This window comes from Pogoniulus pusillus, chromosome 23 (genome assembly GCF_015220805.1).
Source record: "Pogoniulus pusillus isolate bPogPus1 chromosome 23, bPogPus1.pri, whole genome shotgun sequence".
NCBI classification, from domain to species: Eukaryota; Metazoa; Chordata; class Aves; order Piciformes; family Lybiidae; genus Pogoniulus; species Pogoniulus pusillus.
Window position 1 is genome coordinate 13,699,526 of NC_087286.1, and position 23,348 is coordinate 13,722,873.

At 42.4% G+C, this 23,348-nt stretch overlaps 1 protein-coding gene across 17 annotated transcripts in view; it reads left to right on the plus strand.

Annotated features, from left to right (window-relative positions):
• PARD3 (par-3 family cell polarity regulator) overlaps positions 1 to 23,348 on the plus strand; it is a 456,724-nt gene that overhangs the window by 184,868 nt on the left and 248,508 nt on the right. For all 17 annotated transcript variants that reach the window (XM_064162604.1, XM_064162595.1, XM_064162587.1 and 14 more), the window contains one exon: positions 22,391 to 22,482. In XM_064162604.1, coding sequence (XP_064018674.1) covers positions 22,391 to 22,482 — 92 coding nt within the window. The remainder of the gene's footprint in view (positions 1 to 22,390; positions 22,483 to 23,348) is intronic.

Genomic DNA, 23,348 nt, shown 5'->3' on the forward strand with positions numbered 1-23,348 from the left:
TCTACTGCTGGAGACTCAAACAGACTCTATTTGAGCAGCAGCAGAAATTGCTGAAACTCTGTTTTTCAGAATTTGAGTTCCCACATCTTCCTTGTCTCAAAGGATTTTATCACTGCCAGGTTTAATTTCCCAATTTTCAAATGCTTCCAAGAACTTCCAAATGTTCTGTTGCTGTAAAAGGAGAAGCTAATTGGGCAAACCAGTGCATATGGGGGATGTGCACTTCATTACAACACTGTAATGACATCTGTTCAGGAATGGAGTTGATTTACAATTGATAATATGTGATCAAGAGACTGCTGATCATACGTTCTCCTGTGGCTTGAATCTTAAGAATCTGTGTGTTTAATGCCAGGCTGGATGAGGTTCTGGCCAGCCTGGTCTAGTATGAGATGTCCCTGCCCATAGCAGGGGGGTTGGAACTAGATGATCCTTGTGCTCCCTTCCAATCCTCACTGATTCTATGATTCTATTCTATGTTATGTTTTCAGTTAGGAGAATAAATTACTGATAAAAAGTAGACTGCTTTCCCTGCTATGATTTCTTGTCCATAGGACTACTTAGAAAGTGCCAGCAAAAACAACCTGCTGTGCTGTCTTTTTCTTGCCTTCCACACAGAAAAGAAGTTGGTCTCGTGAGCAGGAGGGTGCATGCATTGCTCTTTCCATAGTGTTGGTTTATTTTGATTTAAGATAATTCCAGAAGTATTAAGATAAGAGATGTGAAGTGCAGTGATGAGAGCAATCTCTCTGTTCTAGTAGCATCCTCTAGCTCCCCCTCTACTCCACACTGGTGAGACCTCATCTGGAGTACTGTGTCCATTTCTGGAGCCCCTGTTACAAGAGCACTATGGATGTGCTGGAAGGTGTCCAGAGAAGGGCCATGAGGACGATCAGAGGACTGGAGCACCTCTGCTATGAGGAGAGACTGAGGGTGTTTGGGCTCTTCAGTCTGGAGAGGAGAAGGCTTTGAGGTGACCTTGTTGTGACCTTCCAGTATCTTAAGGGGGCCTACAAGAAAGCTGGGGAGGGACTTTTTAGGCTGTCAGGTAGTGATAGGACGGGGGGAATGGAACAAAGCTAGAAATGTGTAGATTCAGACTGGATGTTAGGAAGAAGTTCTTCAAGATGAGTGTGGTGACAGCCTAGAATGGGTTGCTCAGAGAGGTGGTGGAAGGCTTATCCCTGGAGATGTTTAAGGCCAGACTGGATGAGGCCCTAGACAGCCTGATCTAGCATGAGGTGTCCCTGCTCATGTCAGGGAGGTTGGAACTAGATGATCCTTGTGCTTTCTTCCGACCCTGACTCATTCTATGATTCTATCCCTTCTGAGCTAGCACCTTGGTGCTGCCTTGAATCCTGAACTGACTGTGTAAGTCTAAGGATAACTCATGTTTGAATACCAGGCATTGAGTTGTGCTTTGCCTTCTATTTTAAAAGGCTTTTGGGAAGCTGTTAGCTGGCTTCTCAGCTGACTGGGACATGGAATTCATTGAGAACAGGAGAGGCTGGTTCGATTCATTGCCGTCCCTTGCGTCTCACTCATTTTCTGCGGCACGCATGAGGATTGATTACCATAGCAACGGCATTTTTAGCTTGTACTGCTGTGAATGTGGTTAATGATAATGGAATTATCTAGTCATTTGAAATCCTGTTATATTATTAGGTCAACTGAACCATCCTCTTGCTATGTATTGAGTTATTCCCTGTAGCCTGTCTTGTATTGCTTTGTCCATGATGCTTTTATATGTTGAGCAGTGGGGATTCTGCTTCTTCCCTTGAGAGAATTTCACAATCTGATATATCACCCCATTAAAGACTTTCTTCAGATATTTAGCCTCATTTCACCTCCTTTCCTCCTAGCTACATGGATTTGTACAACAGGAAAGTTCCGTTCTGATCTTTTTTCCATATCCAGCATTTGCAACTCATCCTTCTTTACCTGCATCAGACTATAACAGGCTCAGTGTTTGTGCAGTTCAGTATTTTTTTAAGGGAAAAAGAAGATTTCTAAACCCATCATCTCTCTTCTTACCTCATTTTGGTAGGAAAGTGCTTAGTACTCACTCTTCAGATGACCTGAGCTGCGTAGACAAAAAGCTTCCAGCTTTACAGTGCTTAAATATATTCACTTCAGAATGTGACTGCTGGTTCCTATGTGTTGCATCTGTGCCTTGCTCCATCTGACCTTTATGGTACTGAGTGGTGAGTGGGAAGATGTAGAGTTTTTTCCATAAAGGTCAAGAGGTAGTAAGGGTCAATGAGCACAGGTCAGTAGAAGTAACTTCTCAGTCCTTTTTGTATGACCAGTATCAGGGCTGATGGGCACAGATGTCTCAGCTACCCTACTTATGCACCAGTTGTGCACATCATCCTCTCCTGTGATCCCTTCTACTTACGTAGGTTTTCCACCATGGAGAGAAATAATTTCCAGCCATGTCTGCACACAGATGTCCTGCTCTCCTTCAGGCATTCTGTGGCCTTGGCTGGACTCAGTTTAAACCAGGTAAAATTAAGTACTTTTCTATGTACTGATGCCATACTCAGCCTAGAGAAGAGAAGGCTCTGGGGGGATCTTAGAGATGCATTCCAGTGCCTGAAGGGATCCTGTGGAAGGCTGGAGAGGGGGTTTTCATAAGGGGGAATGGTTTTAGGCTAAGGGAGTTAGGTGTATACTGGATCTTAGAAAGAAGTATGAGGGTGACGAGACTCTGGAATAGGCTGCCTGGGGGGGCTGTGGATGCCTTCTGCCTGGGGGTGTTTAAGGCCAGGTCGGATGAGGTCCTGAGCAGCCGAGTCTAGTTGAGAGATGTCCTTGCCCATGGCAGGGAGGTTGGAAGATGTGACCTCTGAGGTCTCTTCCAAACTAAACCATTCTGTGATTCAAATACCAGTTACCTCAGTCAGCAGACATCTCGGTACACTACTGTGGTATGTATCTATATATGGGAAGTGTCACAAAGCTCATTGATCATGTTTTGAAAGATAGGTTTGAAACAAAGTTGTATTCCACTGGCAAATATAATCATAAAACAAAGTTGTATTCCACTGGCAAATATAATCATAAACCAAAGTTGTATTTCACTGGCAAATGTAATCACTTTAACTTCCTCTTCCAGATAATTAATTCTTTAGGTAACATTATCTTGCTGCCAGTCCCTTAGAAAAGTATTAGCTCTTCTATTTTGAGGATTATTTTAATGTTGTGGTTTTTTTCTTCTGTGTATATATACTCTTGTTCTTGTTTTATTCTGTTCATACTTGCCTTCAACCTGGTTATATGTAAAGAGAGAAAGACAAGTGCATGTAATTTGATATTAAGAATTTCTCTTGCCTACGCTGCCTGGAATATATGTGCAGGATATTTCTTTTAAGTTTTGTTACTTTATATATATATATATATATATATATATATATATATATATATATATATATATATAAATATAAATTAAACTGAAAAAAAGGTGATAACTATTAATATTAAGGAACTATTCTGAGCCTCTAAGCAGCTGAGGATAGACCACCAAAAGAAAAAAAAGAGAGTGGAGAACCTGCTGATTTTAGTAAATTAAAATTCACAGGCTTTAAACTTACCTGCTTCTCACCATAATTTCTTCAAATCATATCACTCTGTGAGAACACTGTGAGCTTTATTAATTTCAGTGAGAAGTCACAGCCTTTGTCACAATTTTCTTGTTGTTGTTGTTTTGTTTGGATATCTTGCTTTTTTAATTTTATTTTATTTTTAAACTGTCTTTAGCTTTATACTGAATCAATTCTTAATTGTAAGTTGTAGTGACCTGTATCTTATTGTGATGGTTTGGGTGTTCCCTGCCCCCCCCCCCCCCCCACTTTGGAAACCACCCAGACTAGACTCAGCCAGCTCTGGAAATGTGAATGCAGCTTATATTTACAGCTAGCACAATATACAAGCAGATATTTACAGTATATACAGTTATAGACAGAAATTGACAAGGTAAAAGGTAATACAGAAACACAACAGCCCTCCCAGAAACCTGAGTCCCCAGGAGGAGTTCCCAACTGCCCTTCTACCTTCTCCCACCCCTCTCAACCTTACTCCAGTCCCAAGGAAGAATGGAGGTTCAGCCAGGGGGTTAGGAAGCAAAGTGGATTAGTCAGAGAGACGGCAGAGAGGCTAGAGAGAAGAAATGCAGCTCAGAGCTCCCAAGCAGAAGTGCCTTATCTATGTTTGGATTCTTGTTCTTATACATCTCAGCAAGCCTAGGAGTGAAGTAGACATCACCTTTGTTTTCCTTTCACAGCCTGTAATCTAGATCTTCTCACCAAAACATTCTAGCTAGCTTCAAACTAGCACACTTATTTCCAAGGTTCACTGTCTAGTCTCTTCAAGATCTGAGTTCTGTAATGATAAAGCAGATACATTTTCTCCTTCCCATCTCAGGCAGGAGTATTGGTGTCTTCGTTTAGCTGCTTATTCTATCACCCAGTGCCTGACACTACACACTCTCCTTCCCCTGCCTCAGGAAGGAGAATAGAGAATGGGAAAGGAGACCTGTGGGCTGAAATGGAAACAGATTTAATAAAGCAATAGTAATAATAAAAACTAATATAAAATACACAAAGTTGGTGAGAAGCACTGTGAGCACTACAGCTCCAGTGAAAGCGGTGATTCTGCCGCTCTGCTCTGGGGACACCTCACCTGGGACACCCAAAACAAGAGAGGCATGGATCTGCTGGAGTAGGTCCAGAGGAGGGCCACCAAGATGATCAGAGGGCTGGAGCACCTCTCCTGTGAAGACAGGGTGAAAAATCTGAGGCTGTTCAGCCTGGAGAGCAGAAGGCTTTGGGGAGACCTGATACCTTCATTTCAGTATCTGAAAGGGACATAGAGGAAAGCTCGGGAAGGACTGTTTAGAAGGGCCTGTAGTGATAGGGCAATGGTTTGAAATGAGCAGGGTAGATTTAGGCTAGACAGAAGGAAGAAGTTCTTTACAATGAGAATGGTGAAACACTTGAACAGGGTGGCCAGGAGTGTGGTTGAGGCCCCAACCACATCAGACATGATGTGGCCATGGGCAGCCTGATCTAGCTGGAGTTGCCCATGCTGACTGCAGGGGAGTTGGACAAGATGACTTTTGAAGGCTCTTTTCAACCAGATGCAGTCTGTGCATCTGTGACTTGATGAAAGGAAGCACTTGGCTAACTGCCTCTCTGATGTTTGTATTGCTTGCGTGCTTTCACCTCTGCTGTGGGAGTGGGATGGGTGAAAAGGAAATCAGCCACAAACTGTGTGTTTTTTTTTCTCTTCTGTTTATGCATCTAGCTTTTAATGAACTCAGGAAATAGCACTTAAAAGCTGTGGTGGTTTGGGTGTTCCCCACCCCCCCACACTTTGGAAATCACCCAGACTAGACTCAGCCAGCTCTGAAAGTTCAATGAAGCTTATTAGTTACAACATAGCACAATATACAAGCAGATATTTACGGTATATACTGAAATATACAAGGTAAAAGGTAATACAGGAACACAACAGCCCTCCCAGAAACCTGAGTTCGCAGGAGGGGCTCCTAACCACCCTTCCACCTTCTCCCACCCCTCTACCTTATCCCAGACCTTGCCTTACATTCAAGATGAAATTGGAGAATCAGCCAGGAGGATTAGGAAAGAGACAGATTAGCAGGTTAGAGAGAGATGGAAGGCAGCCAGAGCCAAAGAGCAACTGTGTTATCTATGTTTGTGTTCTTGTTTCTATACATTTTAGGAAGCCTGTGAGTGCAGTAGACATCACCATTGTTTCCTTTTCACAGCCTTTAATTCTTCTCACCAAAACATTGTGCCCCAAGGAAGAATGGAGGGCTGGCCAGGGGGGTTAGGAAGCAAGTGGATTAATCAGAGAGACGGGAGGTGAGGTTAGAGAGAAGTGCAGCTCAAAGCTCAGGCAGTGCCCAAATGCCTTATCTATGTTTATTCTCTTGTTCTTAGATATCTCAGCAAGCCTATGAGTGAAGTAGACATCAGCATTGTTTCTCTTTCACAGCCTGTGATCTAATCCATTTAATCAAAACATTCCAGCTAGCTTCAAACTAGCACAAAAGCATTGTTGTGCCTTTGTCTTAATGTGGTCTCCTCTAAGGAAGGTAGTGGAATTTGAGCAATTTGCATGAAGTTGTTTAGGTGGCTGCTTATGTGGTGACAAAGGAAGTTCTGCTGTGGGTTAGAAACTGGCAGGGATGAAAAGAAATTGTGCAAAGTAGGTCAGCAGTATACAAAGGCAGGAGGGAATTGTTCCTGGAAAGCACGCTCGGTCTGAAAGAGAGGGAGTGCTGAGGTGGCAGCTTTAGTGAATGAAACACAGGCATTTAGGAAGGACTTTGAAGGAGGTGATGGAAGAGGGATGAGGTTGGGTAGAGAGCAGTGCAAGTTGCTGCCTGCTTAAAGGAGCGCCTTGAGCTCTGTGTGAAACTGCAGGTGAGCAGGATCCCTTCAAACACTCTGAGGCCATGATATTAGAGACATTTTAAGTCATCTGTGCTGCTGAAAGAAGCAATCTTGGCCATGCTTTTCTTCCTCCCTTGTGCCTCCCTAAGCTTTTATGAGACTGTTAATTAGATTGAGCTGGACCAGCCTGGGAAACATAGCCAATTAAAATTGGGTTTATTAAACATTAATTTTCATTTAGATCTTTTGTATAAAGATAGAAATGCTTGAATAAGCAGAGACGAGAAGGTGGTCAGAGGGATCCGGTGGTGGTGATCATGAGGGGAAAAGACAGGACTGCCTCTTTGAACAAGCCACATCTGTGGTTTGTACTGGCCTTGCAGAATAATGAAACACCAGGCTGAGGTGTTACTATGGGCAACACAGTGAAGTACAATGGCTTGGAAGTGCTGCATTTCCATCACATGTGCTGAATTCAGTCCCTCCTGCTCTGACTTGGGGTGTAAAAGGGAGAGAAAGCCTCACAAATGGAAACAAGATCTCTTAGAAGAAGTTTTTTAAATCACTGTATTGAGAAGCTGTTACTGCCTCTGGTGCAACAAATGGTTCATGAGTTATTTCTCGACATGTCTTCCTTTCAGTCTTCCTTAATCTGCCGAATACTTCTGGAGCTGTGATTCTAGCACTTGTGTGATGTTCTTTGGTACATTTTGGACCAAGAGAGGTCTTCTTTGGTGGTCTTTGCATAGCTTAGTGAAGTGGTGGTGATGGTGCAGTTTGGCTTTTGCTCATCTTTCATCACGTCTGGTGTCGAAGTTTTATGTGATGCTGAGTGCTGTGCACATGCTGTTGTGGGCTTGGGACCAAACCACCCTGAGGGATCCAGTGCTTTCCTCAGCATCTCTGCAGCCACCAGCCTGCAGAGGTTATGGGGCCTGTGATGCTGTCTGCTGCCCTAAATGGGAATGACTTGCTGCTGGCAATGATGAGGCAGGATGGTTTATTAAGCTTTTGGAAATCTGCTTAGTGCTGTTTTAGCTTCTTTCTTGGTTGAGTTCAGGAGTACAGGCAAGTGGTTTCCATTTTTGTGAAAGGAAGGCTCTGTCTGTATCAGAGAGATCACCCAGAACTGAAAGCATCTAAGGCTGGAGATGAACCTCAGAAATGTGGAAGGAACTCTTCTGTGTCTCATTTTCTTGGAATGGGCTGGCCAGGGAGGTGGTGGAGTTGCCGTCCCTGGAGGTGTTCAAGAAAAGACTGGATGAGGGACTTGGTGCCATGGTCTAGTTGACTGGATAGGACTAGGTGCTAGGTTGGACTGGATGATCTTGGAGGTCTCTTCCAACCTGGTTGATTCTATGATTCTATCATTCTAAAGAATTTGGGGAATAACTTTTGATCCTCCTCCTGAAGGTGCAGTGAAGCCAAAGTTGTTATTGTCCATGGAGCTCTTTTGCCAGAGTGTGCTGGAGGCCACTGCAGAAGTACTGAGTACCATTTATTTTAAATTTGATTTAATGCTTTTGATTAAAAAATTAATAAAATTGTCATAGAGCAGATTGTAACCCTGTAGGCACTTAGAATGGAGCATTCATAAATGAAGCATTTGCTGAGGTGCTGGAAATTGTTTTTCATGTTGACTTCAGCAAAACAAATTGAGCAAAGAAGAATGAAAAATGCTATAATATTATCTGTTATTAAAATAGTGAATTTGTTTGGTGCCCAAGGTGAAATCCGTGTCGTACAAAAGACCAAAAAAGAAAATGCTAGAGCATAACAGGGAAGCTCAGCTGAAGCAATTTCAGTGGAGTCTCTCGGTGAAGGATGAGGTGAAATGCAGAAAGTGGCATGCAACTGTACAAGAGAGACTGCAAATTGGGAAAATCTGATCTCTCAGACTGCACAGGAGCTCAGCACAGGCCTGGGTGCCTCATGAGGGGCTGGAGCTAGATGGTCTTTGAGGTCTCTTCCAACCTACACTATTCTGTGATTCTGTGGCTTTGTGGTGAGGCTGGGTGCTCCCCATTGCTGCTGCAGTGCTAGAGCTCCCTTGGGGATCTTCCTTCCCTGGGACTTAGGGGAGCTTGCCTAGTACTGCTCCTTTAGCAGGAGGAAAAAGTGGAATGGAAAGAATGAACTTCAAAATGTGCAAGTGAGGCATCCCGAAGCTTGCATGTGTGACACAAATGACCTTTAAAACAGATGTGTCTGGAGTTTTGATTTCCAGCAGCAGGAATTTAAACCAAAACTCCCAGATCAAAGCTAAATATTAGCAAATCCTAGCAAATAAGAATTGGAGATAAATCACTAAATGAGAGGAAACCCATCTGCTTTAAGGAAGGTGACAAAACAGTGTGGTTGTGTTTTCCTAGTTCTTTGTGCAGCATTAACTGGGAGTTTTTCAGTAACAGAAAGTTAACTTTGAAAGGTGCTTTTCCTAAATGAGGTGAAATTCAAAGTTAAGGACTGCATGCTGACTTGAAACTTCCACCACCACAGGGACTTTCACCTTACTGAAAAAGAGATATATAAAATATTTACATCTCCAACTCTTCATTAAGCTTTCTTACGGCATCTCTCAACAGTCCTGAGCTAGGATGAGAAAAATAGCCAGAGTTTAATTTTGTTGTTAAGATGCCCGTGTGAGTAAAATCATGTTTTGTGTGACAGAGAACAGAGGGCTATACTTTTAGCTTGCTTCTAAATAGACTGTTCTGCTGAGTACTCGAGGGGATGGAACTGTTCTGTGCTTGTCTGAAGCTAGTGAAACCCTCACGTGCTGATAGAGATCTGCAAATCAAGCAACAAGGGACGAGTTCAGATTAAAAAACAAAGAAAAAAGACATAAATAAGGATAGAAGAGCTGCAAGACCTGTTTGAAAACTGCCTAATGACAACTTGCTAAATAAAAATACTTTTTCTATCTTTAAAAAAAAGGGGGGAAAATGTCCTCAGAAGGATGAAAATCATGGTCTTTGAGAAGGTAAAGTGAATAATATGTTCAGGAGCATTACAGAGAAAAGGTGAAGTGATTTATGCAGAATTTTCTCCTTTCCTTTGTCTGGATATCAAGGGGAAACTGTGACTCATCTATAATACATCTCTCAGATCTCTAAACTTAGAGGTGGAGGCAAATAGGTTTGGTTTTCTGCAGGGGAAACAAGCGTGTGTCCCAATTTTCTCTATCCATTGTCGTTTCTTTGGCTTGTAAAAATCACACAAGACTTAATGACCCATTTATTTATTGATATACTCTCTACCAGAACAAGCCAACTTGGCAGATTGGAAACAAAACAACAACCCTAAACAGAAACAAAACAATGATATTTAAAATTCTGTTGCTCTACATTCGTTTACAAGCAGGTGAACACAGCGTGGATTTATTTATAGGATGGATCCAACTAATGGGTGTGCCTAACTTGACCTACTTTAGACTACTCTGTGAGGAAAAAACACTCTACTTATACTACTCTCACGTTTTTTGCTTACCTTGAAAACAAAATAATGTCTTTACTACTGTAGCCTTCTAAATACATATCTTTATTTAGAAGCATTATATATATATATATTTTTATATTTCTATTTTCTGGATGCCGTGGGAATGCTTGATGTTGCAAGTGACCAGGAGGATGAGGGAGCTGATTTCTGCCCCTCTGCTCTGGTGAGACCCCATCTGAGTACTGCCTCCAGTTCTGCGGCCACCGTTATAAGAGGGCCACAAAGCTGATCAGAGGCCTGGAGCACCTCTCCTATGGGGACAGGCTGAGAGAGCTGGGGCTGGTCAGCCTGGAGAAGGGAAGGCTCTGGGGAGAACTTAGAAGCAGCCTGCCCAGTACCTGAAGGGGGACTGCAGGAGAGCTGGGGAGGGACTTTTTACAAGGGCTTTTGGTGCTAGGATGAGGGTGTTGTGAAGAGGTTTTGTCTGCCTCTGGGTAAGATATGAGGCCGAATTTTGAAAGGTTTTAAAATAATTTAATAATATATACAAAGAGAATTTCCCCCAAACTTATATACAGTTAACTCACACAAATTCTTTGTATGCAGTCAGTGAAATTATTGTACAGAATGTCTATTTTCAGCAGGATTGAGGAATTTGGTAGAGGTTTGGAAAGGTTCTGGATAGAGTCCTGTGGCACAAAGTGCCGCTGGTAAAGTCACTGAGATTTCTCAGCTGCTCACAGAGGGACTGTTCAGTTACTCACTAGTTGGGGTCACAGTCTCTGTGGTCCCAAATATGTGTAGCGAAAGCCCCGTGGTGGATCCTCGTGGATCTGAAGAGTTCAGTTCGGGTATTGGGGCACTGCCTGCGAAGGCTCCACGGGCACGGTCGGGCTGGGCACAGCGGCCGGGAGCGGCGGCTGGCCGGGAGCGCCTGGTTGATCGCCCACTGGATCGGTGCAGAGTACCGTGGGATGGAGTCACATAGAGCGGTAGTGGCCCCAGGCGACGAAGAGGCTAGGAGAGGTGGGCGGAGGAGGGTGGCAGGAGCACCGGATTGCCCTATTTATGAGATGTGGGCCGAGAGTGATGGTCCTTTGGCCACAGTACTGTCCAGTGAGCGTCTGGCAGCAGGCCAGAGCATGCCAAATAAGGAAGGGTCCCCGGGCCTGGTACCCCCAAATATGGGGAGAGCACAGGTGGGCTTATGCAGCCTGTTTGCATCAACCTTATATAAGCAGGGCAGGGCAGACTCTAAGGCGCCAGGCTTGTGGTGCTGCTTTGTCCGCTTCATGAGCTTTCCCCGGGGTTAGACAGAGAAGCGCCTTTGGGCGGGAAAACGGCCCGGCCAGCACAGGCCTGCGCACGAACCTGTTTGGGCCTGTGTGGCCCTCCACCACAGGGGGACAATGGCTTTGAGCTGGGAGAGGGGGGATTGAGACTGGAGACTAGGAAGAAATTCTTCACAGTGAGGGGAGTGCGACACTGGAACTGATTGCCCAGGGAAGCTGTCAGTTCCCCTTCTCTGGAGCTGTTCATGACCAGGTTGGAGGAGGCCTTCATCAGCCTGGGCTAGCGGGAGGTGTCCCTCAGGGGGTTTGGAAGTGGATTATCTTTAAGATCCCTTCCAACCCAAACCGTTCTGTGAATCTGTGAATATATTCTAGGGTTTTTTTCCTTTCATAAAGATCAACTTCCTCACATAAAATGACTGCTCATTTTTCAGAGTGTGTAACCTGAAGCTCCTTAAAGAAAAACAGACTTAGTTTTATAACAATGAATAAGTAATTGAAATAAAACATCTCCTAATGCAGGGGCAGTTTTCTCTATACATGTAGGTATTTTGTGAGGTAACTGGGGGGGTGTGTATGTGTACAGATGATCTCACAGTATCACAGTATTATCAGGGTTGGAAGAGACCTCATAGATCATCAAGTCCAACCCTTTACCACAGAGCTCAAGGCTAGACCATGGCACCAAGTGCCACGTCCAATCTTGCCTTGAACAGCCCCAGGGACAGCGACTCCACCACCTCCCCGGGCAGCCCATTCCAGTGTCCAATGACTCTCTCAGTGAAGAACTTTCTCCTCACCTCCAGCCTAAATCTCCCCTGGCACAGCCTGAGGCTGTGTCCTCTTGTTCTGGTGCTGGCCACCTGAGAGAAGAGAGCAACCTCCTTCTGGCCACAACCACCCTTCAGGTAGTTGTAGACAGCAATAAGGTCACCCCTGAGCTTCCTCTTCTCCAGGCTAACCAATCCCAGTTCCCTCAGCCTCTCCTCGTAGGGCTGTGCTCAAGGCCTCTCCCCAGCCTCGCCGCCCTTCTCTGGACACGCTCAAGCATTTCGATGTCCCTCCTAAACTGGGGGGCCCAGAACTGAACACAGTACTCAAGGTGTGTCTATCAGTTAACGTGATGAAAGGCAAATACATGGAGTCATCAGCTGGAAGTGTTTGTTACATCACAAGTGCTACACTCGTGTTAGCTCACGTGGGGCTATCTCTGTAAGTGAGTTAATTCCTGCAATATTCATGCTAAACGATGAACAGAGCCTGAACAAAACCAGGCCTAGCATTTGGGCTAAACTTTCCAAGGGGATTTGACTATACATTGGCCTATAATTGTAGCCTTGTTTCAAATAAAGCTGATAACTAGTTCAGTTGAAAATATTTCCCATGACTGACATCAAAGTATGACTTGGAATCTGTATTTAGCCCTAATAATATTTGTTTTAGACTGGCAGGTCCTGGTTGTCTACATGTCAGTCTGTGAATCATATGACAAGAGTATAAAATTTCAGAGGTTTCAAAGTGGAAATAGTCTGCAGATAAGCCTTACTTTAAACAAACACAGAGCACAGCCTGTGAAACAGATATGTTTTGGAGCCTTAGGAGAACCAGAAAGCAGAATAAATACTGGAACTACACAAAATGTACCCTTTTTAAGGTAGTAATCAATCTGAGACAATTTGATACGTGTCTGTGAGATAAGTACTTTATAATACAGTGGACACATCTACAGTTTGTTGTTGATCAGAAAGTTCTTTAGGTGCTTTGGTTAGTACTGAAAGTGTGGCAATCTCTGCTTTATATGTCTCTAATATTTAGAACACAAGAGGTTAGAACTTTTGTGTTGCAGCTGATCACTTAGTTTGCTTTCTGTTGTAACATTGCTTTAAGAAATATGTTTTAGTAGACTCCTCCACAGGCAAGTGCTGGGATGCCCTGTCTGGTCATGCCAAACCTTTTCTGACTCTTGACACTAGATGTGGTGGGTTTTGCTTATAGGTCACTCTGTAAAGGAACTGTTCCACAGAATCATCATCTTGAGTTTGGTAATCCTTCAGATACTTTGCACCTAGTGTTTAAAACCAAGGTTATGGTCTGCAAGCATTACCAAGTGGTAAGAAAGGAAGAGTTGAAGCTTCTCTGGTATCTTTGAGCAAGAAGAGGTACTTCATGGCTTAACACCCTAAGCTGATGCTGAGACAACTGAGATCCATTTTAGTATCACTGCTGTTCAAAGTGTGGTATCTTAGTGTCTTGTCTTCACTCATCTTTGAAAACATGGAGTCTTACCCCAAACATATTGATAGAGAGATGCACTTTTAAGGGACTTTTACTTTGTTGTATGGCAAGTCAGTGTAGGAGTTAAGAAAGGACCCAATGTTGTCTTTACCTTAAGTCTCTGATACACTAAATAGATCATCAAGGTGTTATCAGGTTTGATGTGGCAACAATTAACCCATTTGTCAGTAATCAGGAATATAGGGCACTTGATTATCACCCTTATAGGTTTTCTAATATGTTTTGAGTATCATGATGATGTTTATTATTTGTTGACTTAGAGCCGCTGAAGAATGACTGACCATGAAACAGTAGTGCTACAAAAACATTTGAATCTTCTTTATCGTGTATCTCAAATACAATCTGGTGGAAACAGCAATGTGTTGTTGTTTTCCATTTGATATTTGCCATCTGTAGATGATCATGCCTTGATGTATGGATTAGTTATGGTAGCTATCAGTTTACAGCACAGCTCCTCCCTCTGCCTGCCGTTTTGGGCTGCCAGCACTCCTGGAGAGGTCATTGAAATGGTCTGGAGCTTTCACTGAAAAGGATAATACAGTTTATGAACTGTGTACAATACCTATTGTTCAATGCTTGAGAATCAGCATTGCTTCAGATATTACTATGGTTTTCTTTTTCTATCAGATCCCATTTTGTGCTGTTTCCCTTATATGGGATTGCTGAGTTGCTTAAGTCTTTCCAATTGTACTTTTGTGTGTGGTGGTGTTTTTTTTTCCCCTCCTTCCTCAATATTCTTTCTATGCTGGTGGGCATAGACCATTCAGCTACATTAATTAACAAGCACGTTCGATCAACAACAAAAAACCCCTTTGAGTTTTAATGTATCTCATGCTGTTTGTTGGCAAGCTACTACTGTAAGGTCACGTCAGATATTTTCTTTCCTACGAAGAAGCAGAACCAGTGAAACATCTCAAGTTAAATTCACTAGAAAGAAAACCTTTTGTCTAACCTACTAAAAGTCTTAAAAGGCTCTCTTAGTTTTCAGTGCTTTCTGCAGTGCCTACAGTAAAAAAGAATTAACTGCAGCATCATCTAGTAAAAAGCTTTTTTAGTGCATTTTCCATTAAGTGGCTGAGTAGTATTTGTGGTGTGCTCCTGCAGATAGCTGCGTGATAGAGATGTCTGCCACCAAATAGTTACAGAACATATCTGTATGATTTCACTGCTGAGCCCCTAACAGACTTCAGTAAACGTGTAAACTAATATACATGACAAAAATAAGGCTGTAGGACTTGCTTTGTTTTCATTAGTGTTACAAGGCTGTTAATATATCTTGTAAGATGAGTCATTAGGCATGGAAAAATACATAATAAAAAGGTAGTTAATCAAAACTGCATGAAGTGTCTGTCACATAGATTTGTCCAAGGAAGGTTGAATCAAATTAAATTCATTTGCTATCTGGTTTTCTGCTTTTTTTGGACAGTAGGAAATCAAATCCATCTCTCTTTAAATCTGTGCAAACATTTCCTGTTGAGGCGCTCCACAACAGAAATAGTGCCATCCTGAAGCCAGCCGGTTTTAAGGCTCAGCTTGATCAGTTTATTAAATAGGAAATAAGAGATGATTGCCTGTGATAGCAGAGGATGAATTTGATATTCATCAGAGACCTGGGAAATCCCTTCCATTCTGTGCTCCTCTGTTTCTGTGTGATATCTATTCAGGGATTTGACTGAGTAAGGCAGATTTCATTTCAGAGTAGTGAGGCATATAGAAACGGTATGGATATTGCCACTTCCAATTGTGGGGTGACTGTCTTGCACAAGGAAGTCAATAACATAGTGATGACTGAGATGTAAGGAGAATATTAACTCCTATATATATAAAAAGATTTAATCAATTTTTTGGTTTTTTTTTTAAGTGGATGATGATTTAATGTAAGATTTTTCTGTCCTCTCTGTCTCTGGATTGCCGACAATAGCAGTGCACCTAATATGGGGCTAATGTGGATTGCACAAAGCTCTCATCTAATTATTTGTGCACATACATGTGTTCAGGAGGGAGAAACCATTTTTTCCCCCTTTTATTATTCAGTAATTTTGGGGTTCTTTCCCCATGTGATCTTTGTAACTGCTCTTCAGATGTGATTTAAAATTGCCATTCTCTGGAGATTTGGCCAGTTAATCAAGAAGAGAGAACATTAGCACAAAAGCCTGATGCTGGTATGTTTGTGCTAGTTAAGACACAGGAAAATAGGTCCCTTAGGAGCTGTTTTCTATCAGGTCTGATCATACAGAGAGAGCCTACTTTATGCTGCAAGGACTAAACAAACGTTTCTAAAGCACAACTGCCAGGAGACTAATGAGAAATATTGCCTCTTCTTTCAGAATCATTACAGAAAAATGCAAAAGAATTAAAGGAGATAGATGAAGGGAAGGCATTATTTTTTCTTGTGTCCCTGCTGGGGGGCAAAAATAATACTGATATGCAGACTTTGAGGAACTTCTTGTTATTGATGTGTCCTTCTCTAGTGTAAAATCCAGAGGACCTGTTGGACATTATATGCTGTTCCTTTCTCTTCGATGTTTACAGTACTTTGACTCACTGCGTCAAAAATGAAATGCTAGAACACAAACAAGCTTGAATTCGTGTTCCAAAACAGAGGCTGTGTATTGACAGCCTTTCATGTCAGAGAGATGTATTTATCATAGGCTGGCAGAGTGGTACGCTGCCATTTTACCCGAATGGGTGCAATCCCTTGACATTTCACAACTCTGCTTTCTGTTGCTAATGCTAGAAAAAAGGCTTTAAGTGTTGTATACCCTGTGTGAAAATGCTTTGCAGTTATCCTGCAGACTAGTGAGAACACAAAGCAGGTTTAATTAAGTTTTAAAAGAGGGTTCCTTCATATAGCTCTTGTGAGGGAGCTGGGGCTCTTTAGCTTGGAGAAGAGGAGCCTAAGGGGGGACCTTACCAGTGTTTATAAATATGTAAAGGATGTAAAAGTGATTGCCAGGAGGCTGGAGCCAGGCTCTGCTGGGTGATGGTTGATGACAGGACAAGGGGCAGTGGATGGAAGCTGAGGCATAGGAAGTTTCAGTTAAACATGAGGAGGGATTTTTTTCCCTGTGAGGGTGACAGAACACTGAAACAGGCTGCCTGGGAGGGTTGTGGAGCCTCCCTCCCTGGAGATATTCAAGACCTGCCTGGATGCATTCCTGTGCAATCTGGTATAGGTGATCCTGCTCTGGCACGTGAGTTGGACTGGATGAGCTTTTGAGGTCCCTTCCAGCCCCTAACGTTCTGTGATTTTGTGAATGGGCTGCCCCGGGAGATGGTGGAGTCCCCATCCCTGGAGATGTTGAAAAGGGGGCTGGATGAGGCACTTAGTGCTATGGTTTAGTTAATTAGAAGGATTAGATGATAGGTTGGACTCAGTGATCTTAAAAGGTCTTTTCCAACTGGTTGATCTGCGGTTCTGTGTACCTGTTTGAGCCCAGCTTTCTGCTGAGGCTGGAGCTCTTGTTCAGCCAACAAATTCACAGGTCAGAAAAAAATTGTTTTGTGTGCAGTATGAACAAATTTGCTATCATGTATAAGTAGATTTCCCAGACTCTTTTCATCCCAGAGTGGTTGAATGAACTTTCACAGGGGAGAGCTCTGCAGTGGGGCTGAGCCAGCAGCGTTGAGAGCCTGTGCTTGCTGTAGGATGGGGATAGGTGCAGATAATCACAGAATTAATTAGGTTGGAAAAGACCTTCAAGATCATTGAGTCTGACCCATCACCTAACATGTTCTAATTAAATAAACCATGGCACTAAGTGCCTCATCCAGCCTCATGAGCACCAGTACCCTGGCTGTCCTGGCTTGCCATAACCCCACTCCTGCTGCTTAAAGTGAGCTTTCTAATTTGAGAGCAAGGTAAGAGAAAATTCAGGGTGGAAAGGCCTGGGTTTGGGAGAGGTAGCCTCCATCTGGTGTTGAAGGAGCAGTGTTGTGGAGGTTGCTGTGGAGAGTTCAAGGAGTTTGAAAGCAGAATTACTGTGTTTCAGAGAACCCAATCACTTTCTGAACAATAATGAAATAATCCATATATCCCTCTGAAATGAAAAGGACCAAAGCACCTTTACTTCATCCCCTGCTCAGTTGCTGGTAGAATGGAGATGTTGGTATTGAATTAGAGATGAGACAAAGTGCTCAGGGAAGACACAATTATGCATGACCCTTACATGGCTTTGAAGCCCGTTTCCCATTGTATCTGGATGAAATTGATTGCTGACCAGGCACCTGGGCATAAACACTGCACAAAGAGGACAAGTAAGGACCTCAGTGACTGCACTGACTGCTTAGACTCCCTGGCTGGTATTGAGTTTTCTGCAGGTACGCATCAAAAGACAAGGGAATGTGAAGAATTTCTGATGATGTTGTTGGGGGATCCATTAGAGAGTACTGGACAACAGAGAGGAGTGGGAGGGTGCTTCTTAGAAGATACAGTGGTGATTCGTAGTAATTGTGGATCGATCAGAGGCAGGAGCTGGTGCTTTGATAACGAGAGCTAAAACATCTGTTGAGATAAGGAAGACATAGCTGGTTTGGAGCTTTGGAAATGACACAAGGTGGCCTTCACTCAGAGGTGAGTAATTGTAGTTAAGGGAACAATTTGAGTTTATATATATTGAAGAAGGTTCTGTTAGCGAGTGTGCTGCTGACATCACTTACTGAACTCAGGGCTTTGTAACCCTAAGAGGTGGCAGGGAAATTTTCTTCAGGAATACAAACCAAATTGGCAACTTTTCAGACATATTTCATTAGTGCAGTACAGGTGAAGTGTGAAATGGACCTTTTTATAGTCAGAACTGCTAGAAATAACAGTCCCATTTAATAATTTTCAGCTCGTGGGTCATTAATTTTATTATAGAACTTAGAATAATAAATATAATTTTTATTTTTTAGAATGATGGCAATTGATTTTTCTTTTTGGTTAGGAATCCACTGCTGTGTACCAGTGCATAAACATGACTCTTAGGGGAATTTTGTAGAGATCCATTTAAAAGAAAGAACAACTCTTTAAAATCTCTAATTCTCATTAGCTACCCACAGTACATTTCAAAGAATTAATTTTCTCTTTGGTGCTGTTGTTACCATTATATTGTTTAATCTCCATGTGAGTAGCCAAAAGACATGAGAGCTGATATGAATCATAAAATCAACCAGGTTGGAAGAGACCTCCAAGATCACCCAGTCCAACCTAGCACCCAGCCCTGTCCAATCAACTAGACCATGGCACTAAATGCCTCAGCCAGTCTTTACTGAACACCTCCAGGGATGGTGACTCCACCACCTCCCTGGGCAGACCATTCCAATGCCAATCACTCTCTCTGCCAACAACTTCCTCCTAACATCCAACCTAGACCTCCCCTGGCACAACTTGAGCCTGTGTCCCCTTGTTCTATTGCTGGTTGTCTGGCAGAAGAGCCCAACCCCACCTGGCTACAACCTCCCTTTGGGTAGTTGTAGACAGCAATGAGGTCTGCCCTGAGCCTCCTCTCCTGCAGGCTGCACACCCCCAGCTCCCTCAGCCTCTCCTCACAGGGCTGTGCTCCAGGCCCCTCACCAGCTTTGTCGCCCTCCTGTGGACACCTTCCAGTATCTCAATATCTCTATTTCTGGAAAGTTGCATCCATGTCTGGTGGCACAGTGAGGCCAGGGTGACTTTTTCACTGAACACATCAGGATCCTTGGAAGTGCATTGAAAGAGGTGATTTAATTTTTCCTCTGCACTGTAAAAAAAAAATTAAATTATTCTATTTTAATTTTTGGAAAAAAGCATTCCTTCTTTCACTGGTGGCTGTACATGAAAAGCTGTAGCTTTTGATCTAGCAGGAAGTAGTGTTTTTGTAGAGAAAATAACAACCATATATGTTTTGAATTTGTCCAGGCAGTTATTTCTGAAGAATATCGACAATAATATTAGTCTGTGTTCTCAGAAACTTTCTTGCTCTTCTAAATGTCCTTTTCCTTGTTTTACCTCATGATAGCACGTCCAGGTGGAATTTGCCTTTCAGGAGAAAACTGCTTTCCAAATAAAGAAATAATTGCTTGGTGCAGAGATTTTCACAGCTAGTTACTTTTCTTAGTAAATCCGAATTTTGAGTCAAACCCCTCTGCAGGTGTCCAATTTTTCTTTCCCTTCGCTTCAATGTAAATCAAAGTCTGTTTTATTTTAAGCAGAAAAGAGAGCCTGATTACTGTAATATTAAAGATTTTTAAAAGGATACATCATACATCTGTGGATTATGGCAGTAGTGTTTTCACTGGGGTTGTGATTCCTCCTCTAAGCACCTATTTACAGGCACATGCATAGTTTTGATTCAGATCTGTCTGCTGTCCGGGAAAAGCCAGACAGAGGCGTGTGGGAGCTGCTGTTCCTTAATTGCTTGGATAACTGACAGAGAGTCTGATTCCAAAACTTGCTGTGTTTATAATTCTCAGCACAAAAGGCACAAAAGTAGATGGGATGATTCCAGTCACATCTGTTTTTACACAGTGTTTGGGTTGCAGTTTCTGGTGTGTTGTGTTCCAAAGATAGGATGTGTAGGCAGGAAGTATGTGATAGGTAAGCTGGCTGCTGCTTTTGTCCTGGCTGCACTCAGAGTAGGCAGGGAGATGCTTCTTCCCTTGGCAGAATGGAGCTCTGGACCACCTGGTGAAGCAGAAAGGAAGAAAGCAGGATTTTGAACAAGCGGAGAAACTTAAGTGTGTGCTGACATTAGGAGGTCCTGGGAATGAGAGCAAAGATACTATCAAGGCTGGGAAGCAATGGAAACAGGCTTTCCAGAAGGATTAGCTTGAGTTTTGCATGACAGGCTGTATCCTAGGAGGGCACTGAACATGGGTCTGTCAAGAGCAAGTCCAAAGGACTGCTGCAAAGCCTCTTGGGCAAGAGGAGTTTTGATTACAGGTGTGCTTTAAAGTAATCCAGGGAAAATCTTGTGGGACTGAAAGATGGCAAAGCGTAGGGCCCAAGTGTTGGTGGATGATGATGGTACAAACATAGATATCTGCTGAAATGACACAGCATAAAGACAGACATTTATCTTTTAGCAGAGGTGTATCTACTAGAAGGTAGGACATTACCTCAGTTTCTTCTTATGTGTGTTTATAGTCATTGTGTGTTTACTTGAAAAGACCACAGATGGAAAACTGCCCAAAACATTGGATTAACAAAGTCACATTTGTGATGAATCTTCGTATGTCATAGCTGAGATTCAAAATTGCGTTTCATCAGCAACACTGATAACATTTAGTCTCGCAAATAAGAGCTTCAGTGAAATATAAGTGCCTAGTTTTCTACAGTCACTGGTGTCCTTAACTTCAAAGCAAGAAACCCATGGCAAGAGTGATCTGCAAGATGTTGTATGAAACTATATGGAACCCTTCTTTCTAAAGTGAAACAACTCCACGTAGCCTGATTTTCCTATAAATGCCTTTTTATATCTACCTTTAGAATTGTCATGGAGGTACATGGTACATAAAGAGCTTCAGCTGGTGTCAGTAAATATAGGAACGTTAACCCCGACTTATGGATTATTCTTTGTATTGAGTTCCTGTGCAACTTTTACTGTAAGGAGAATATTTTATTTTGACTTCTTGTTTACATTCATAATGCAGTTCTAGGCAGGTTCAAGATGCTGGTTAACCTTTGAAATGTATTGCTTGCCTAGTGCTTAACAGAGATAGATGAGGAAGAAGTGCGTATTAAAGCCTCTCAAAACACAGCATCATCAATCTTCAAGTAGCCTGGCTTCAAGCAGTGCACTGCTATCCAGGATGCATGAGGCATATCTACAGCCCATGGAAGCTTCAGACTTCCAGCCTCCTGCTTCTGCAGAATCTCGGTGGAAATGTCAATTGGACATTACCAACTGCCTCTGCCTGCCTTTAATATCTCTTTGATAATTTAATATCTTGTCTGACTCTGTGCTAAACTCATAACCTATCATTTACTGTTTTATTGACCTGATTGCTTTGGCTCTAGAACCGAAGTCAGTGTTTGAAACCTACTGTTCACACTTTATATATGCGACCAAACAGAAAATAATACAATTATAAGCTTCTAATGAGTAACACACGCATAAGAATGGCTTTAGATCTTTACTGGTAGCCCTTGAATTTCTTAGGTCTACATTCAGTGTTTCCTTTGCTGGAGAGATTCAGAACCCAGCTGGATGCATTCCTCTGTGACCTATTGTAGGCAGTCCTGCTCGGGCAGTTGGGTTGGACTGGATGATCTGTTGAGGTCCCTTCCAACACCTGACATCCTGTGATTCTGTGATTTGGGAAGTACAGCATTCACAACTCTGACATTCAGATTATACATATGGTGAATAATGTATGGACTTTTTGGAAAATCAAATTAAAACAAAACCAATTGGCTAGCATTAGAGCCCCATGTAACTCTTTGATATCAGCCTTTTCTGGCATCCTGCTAATAAAGGCCTGTGATAAAATGTTTGAAGCGCTCTTGGTACTTTAAAGAATTACACAAGCTGCAGTTTCTTGTTCTGCTTCTGACTGTTTGTAAATGAAGCCTGAGCGAGCTACCTTGTGTTTGATCGAGTCCTCAGAGTGGGCTTGGAAGGAATTTGCCCAAACACTGATGACTGTCAGCTGGTTTTGTGCTTTTACTTGCCTACCTCTTTAAAAAATGTTAGTTCTGATGGCATCTGTAGCATTGCTTTTACCCCTGTGCTAAAATCAAGATAGAAAACTGACCAAACTATAATAATATGATTACAAAAACTCATAAAGTGACAAAACCCACTCTGCAACACTTCCAAACAGAAACAGAGAAGATTTTGGTCACTCTGGAAGTTTCCACTGCAAATACAGTTACCCCTGCTGCATTTCTGCAGTCTGAAAATGGTAAAATGACATAATTAAAATGAGTGAAATTATTTAAACCTGTGTTTAAAGATATTATTTATCTATTTATTTATTCTCTAGGATGATGATCGGACAGAGGAGGACAACAGCAGAGTTGAGCCTGTTGGACATGCAGACACTGGTTTGGAGAATGCTACCAATTTTTCCCTGGAGTAAGTTACTGGCAGAACACAATGTTCTAATGATGAATCCTGAGGCTGAACATAGACCAGCAAAAGACTCAGAATATTGCTCTTAAGAAAGTGGGACAGACTTTTTTAGGTCATGTGTTGTTTTTATTTTAAACAATTTGCTTCATGGACCTTTTAAAAGCAGATTTTAAACAGTTTAAAAGCCTGTGTTAAACACAAGCATTGGAACCTGACATTTGTAAGTGCTGATGCTGCAGTAAATTTTCTGCCTCAAGGAAGATACTTATTTGATGGAACTCTGAAAAGCTGATGGAAGGAATAGGGTGAGTGCTAACACAGAGGGATCAAAAAGCAAGAATTTCCAAGGAGCAAATCTCAGGGTCATATAACTTGTGTGGTCATAAGCTTCCACACTTTGTGAATGGATCACAAACTGATGTTTAGGATTGGGAAGCTCCTCCTAATTCTGAAAAAGAAAAAAAAAATTGGTAAAGAATATTTATTTCATCACAAAATACAACAGGAGAATATTTTACTGCTATCAAAGGATGTTGGTATTTGCTCCATTTCTAGATGAGATTTGATTTGTACAGTTATGAGAAACAAGTTTATCCAAGATCTGTGCCTGTGTGTAGTGCCAGGAAATGTGGGAAAACTGTCCAGTGCTAGAGGGAGGCATAAGCCAGAAACTGAGATCGTGGCTTTTGTTCAGCTTGCTCACTTCCAGATTTACTGAGTGCTTTGGCCCTCTTGTATTATTTTCTCATTTGGGTATTTATACCTCTTTATGTTTATGGGCTGTATTCCACCTTTCCAGATGCAGCATGTTTCAGATACATCAGTAGGTTTGATCCAAATCTAGTCCTAGAATTTTTTCATGTCTTTCT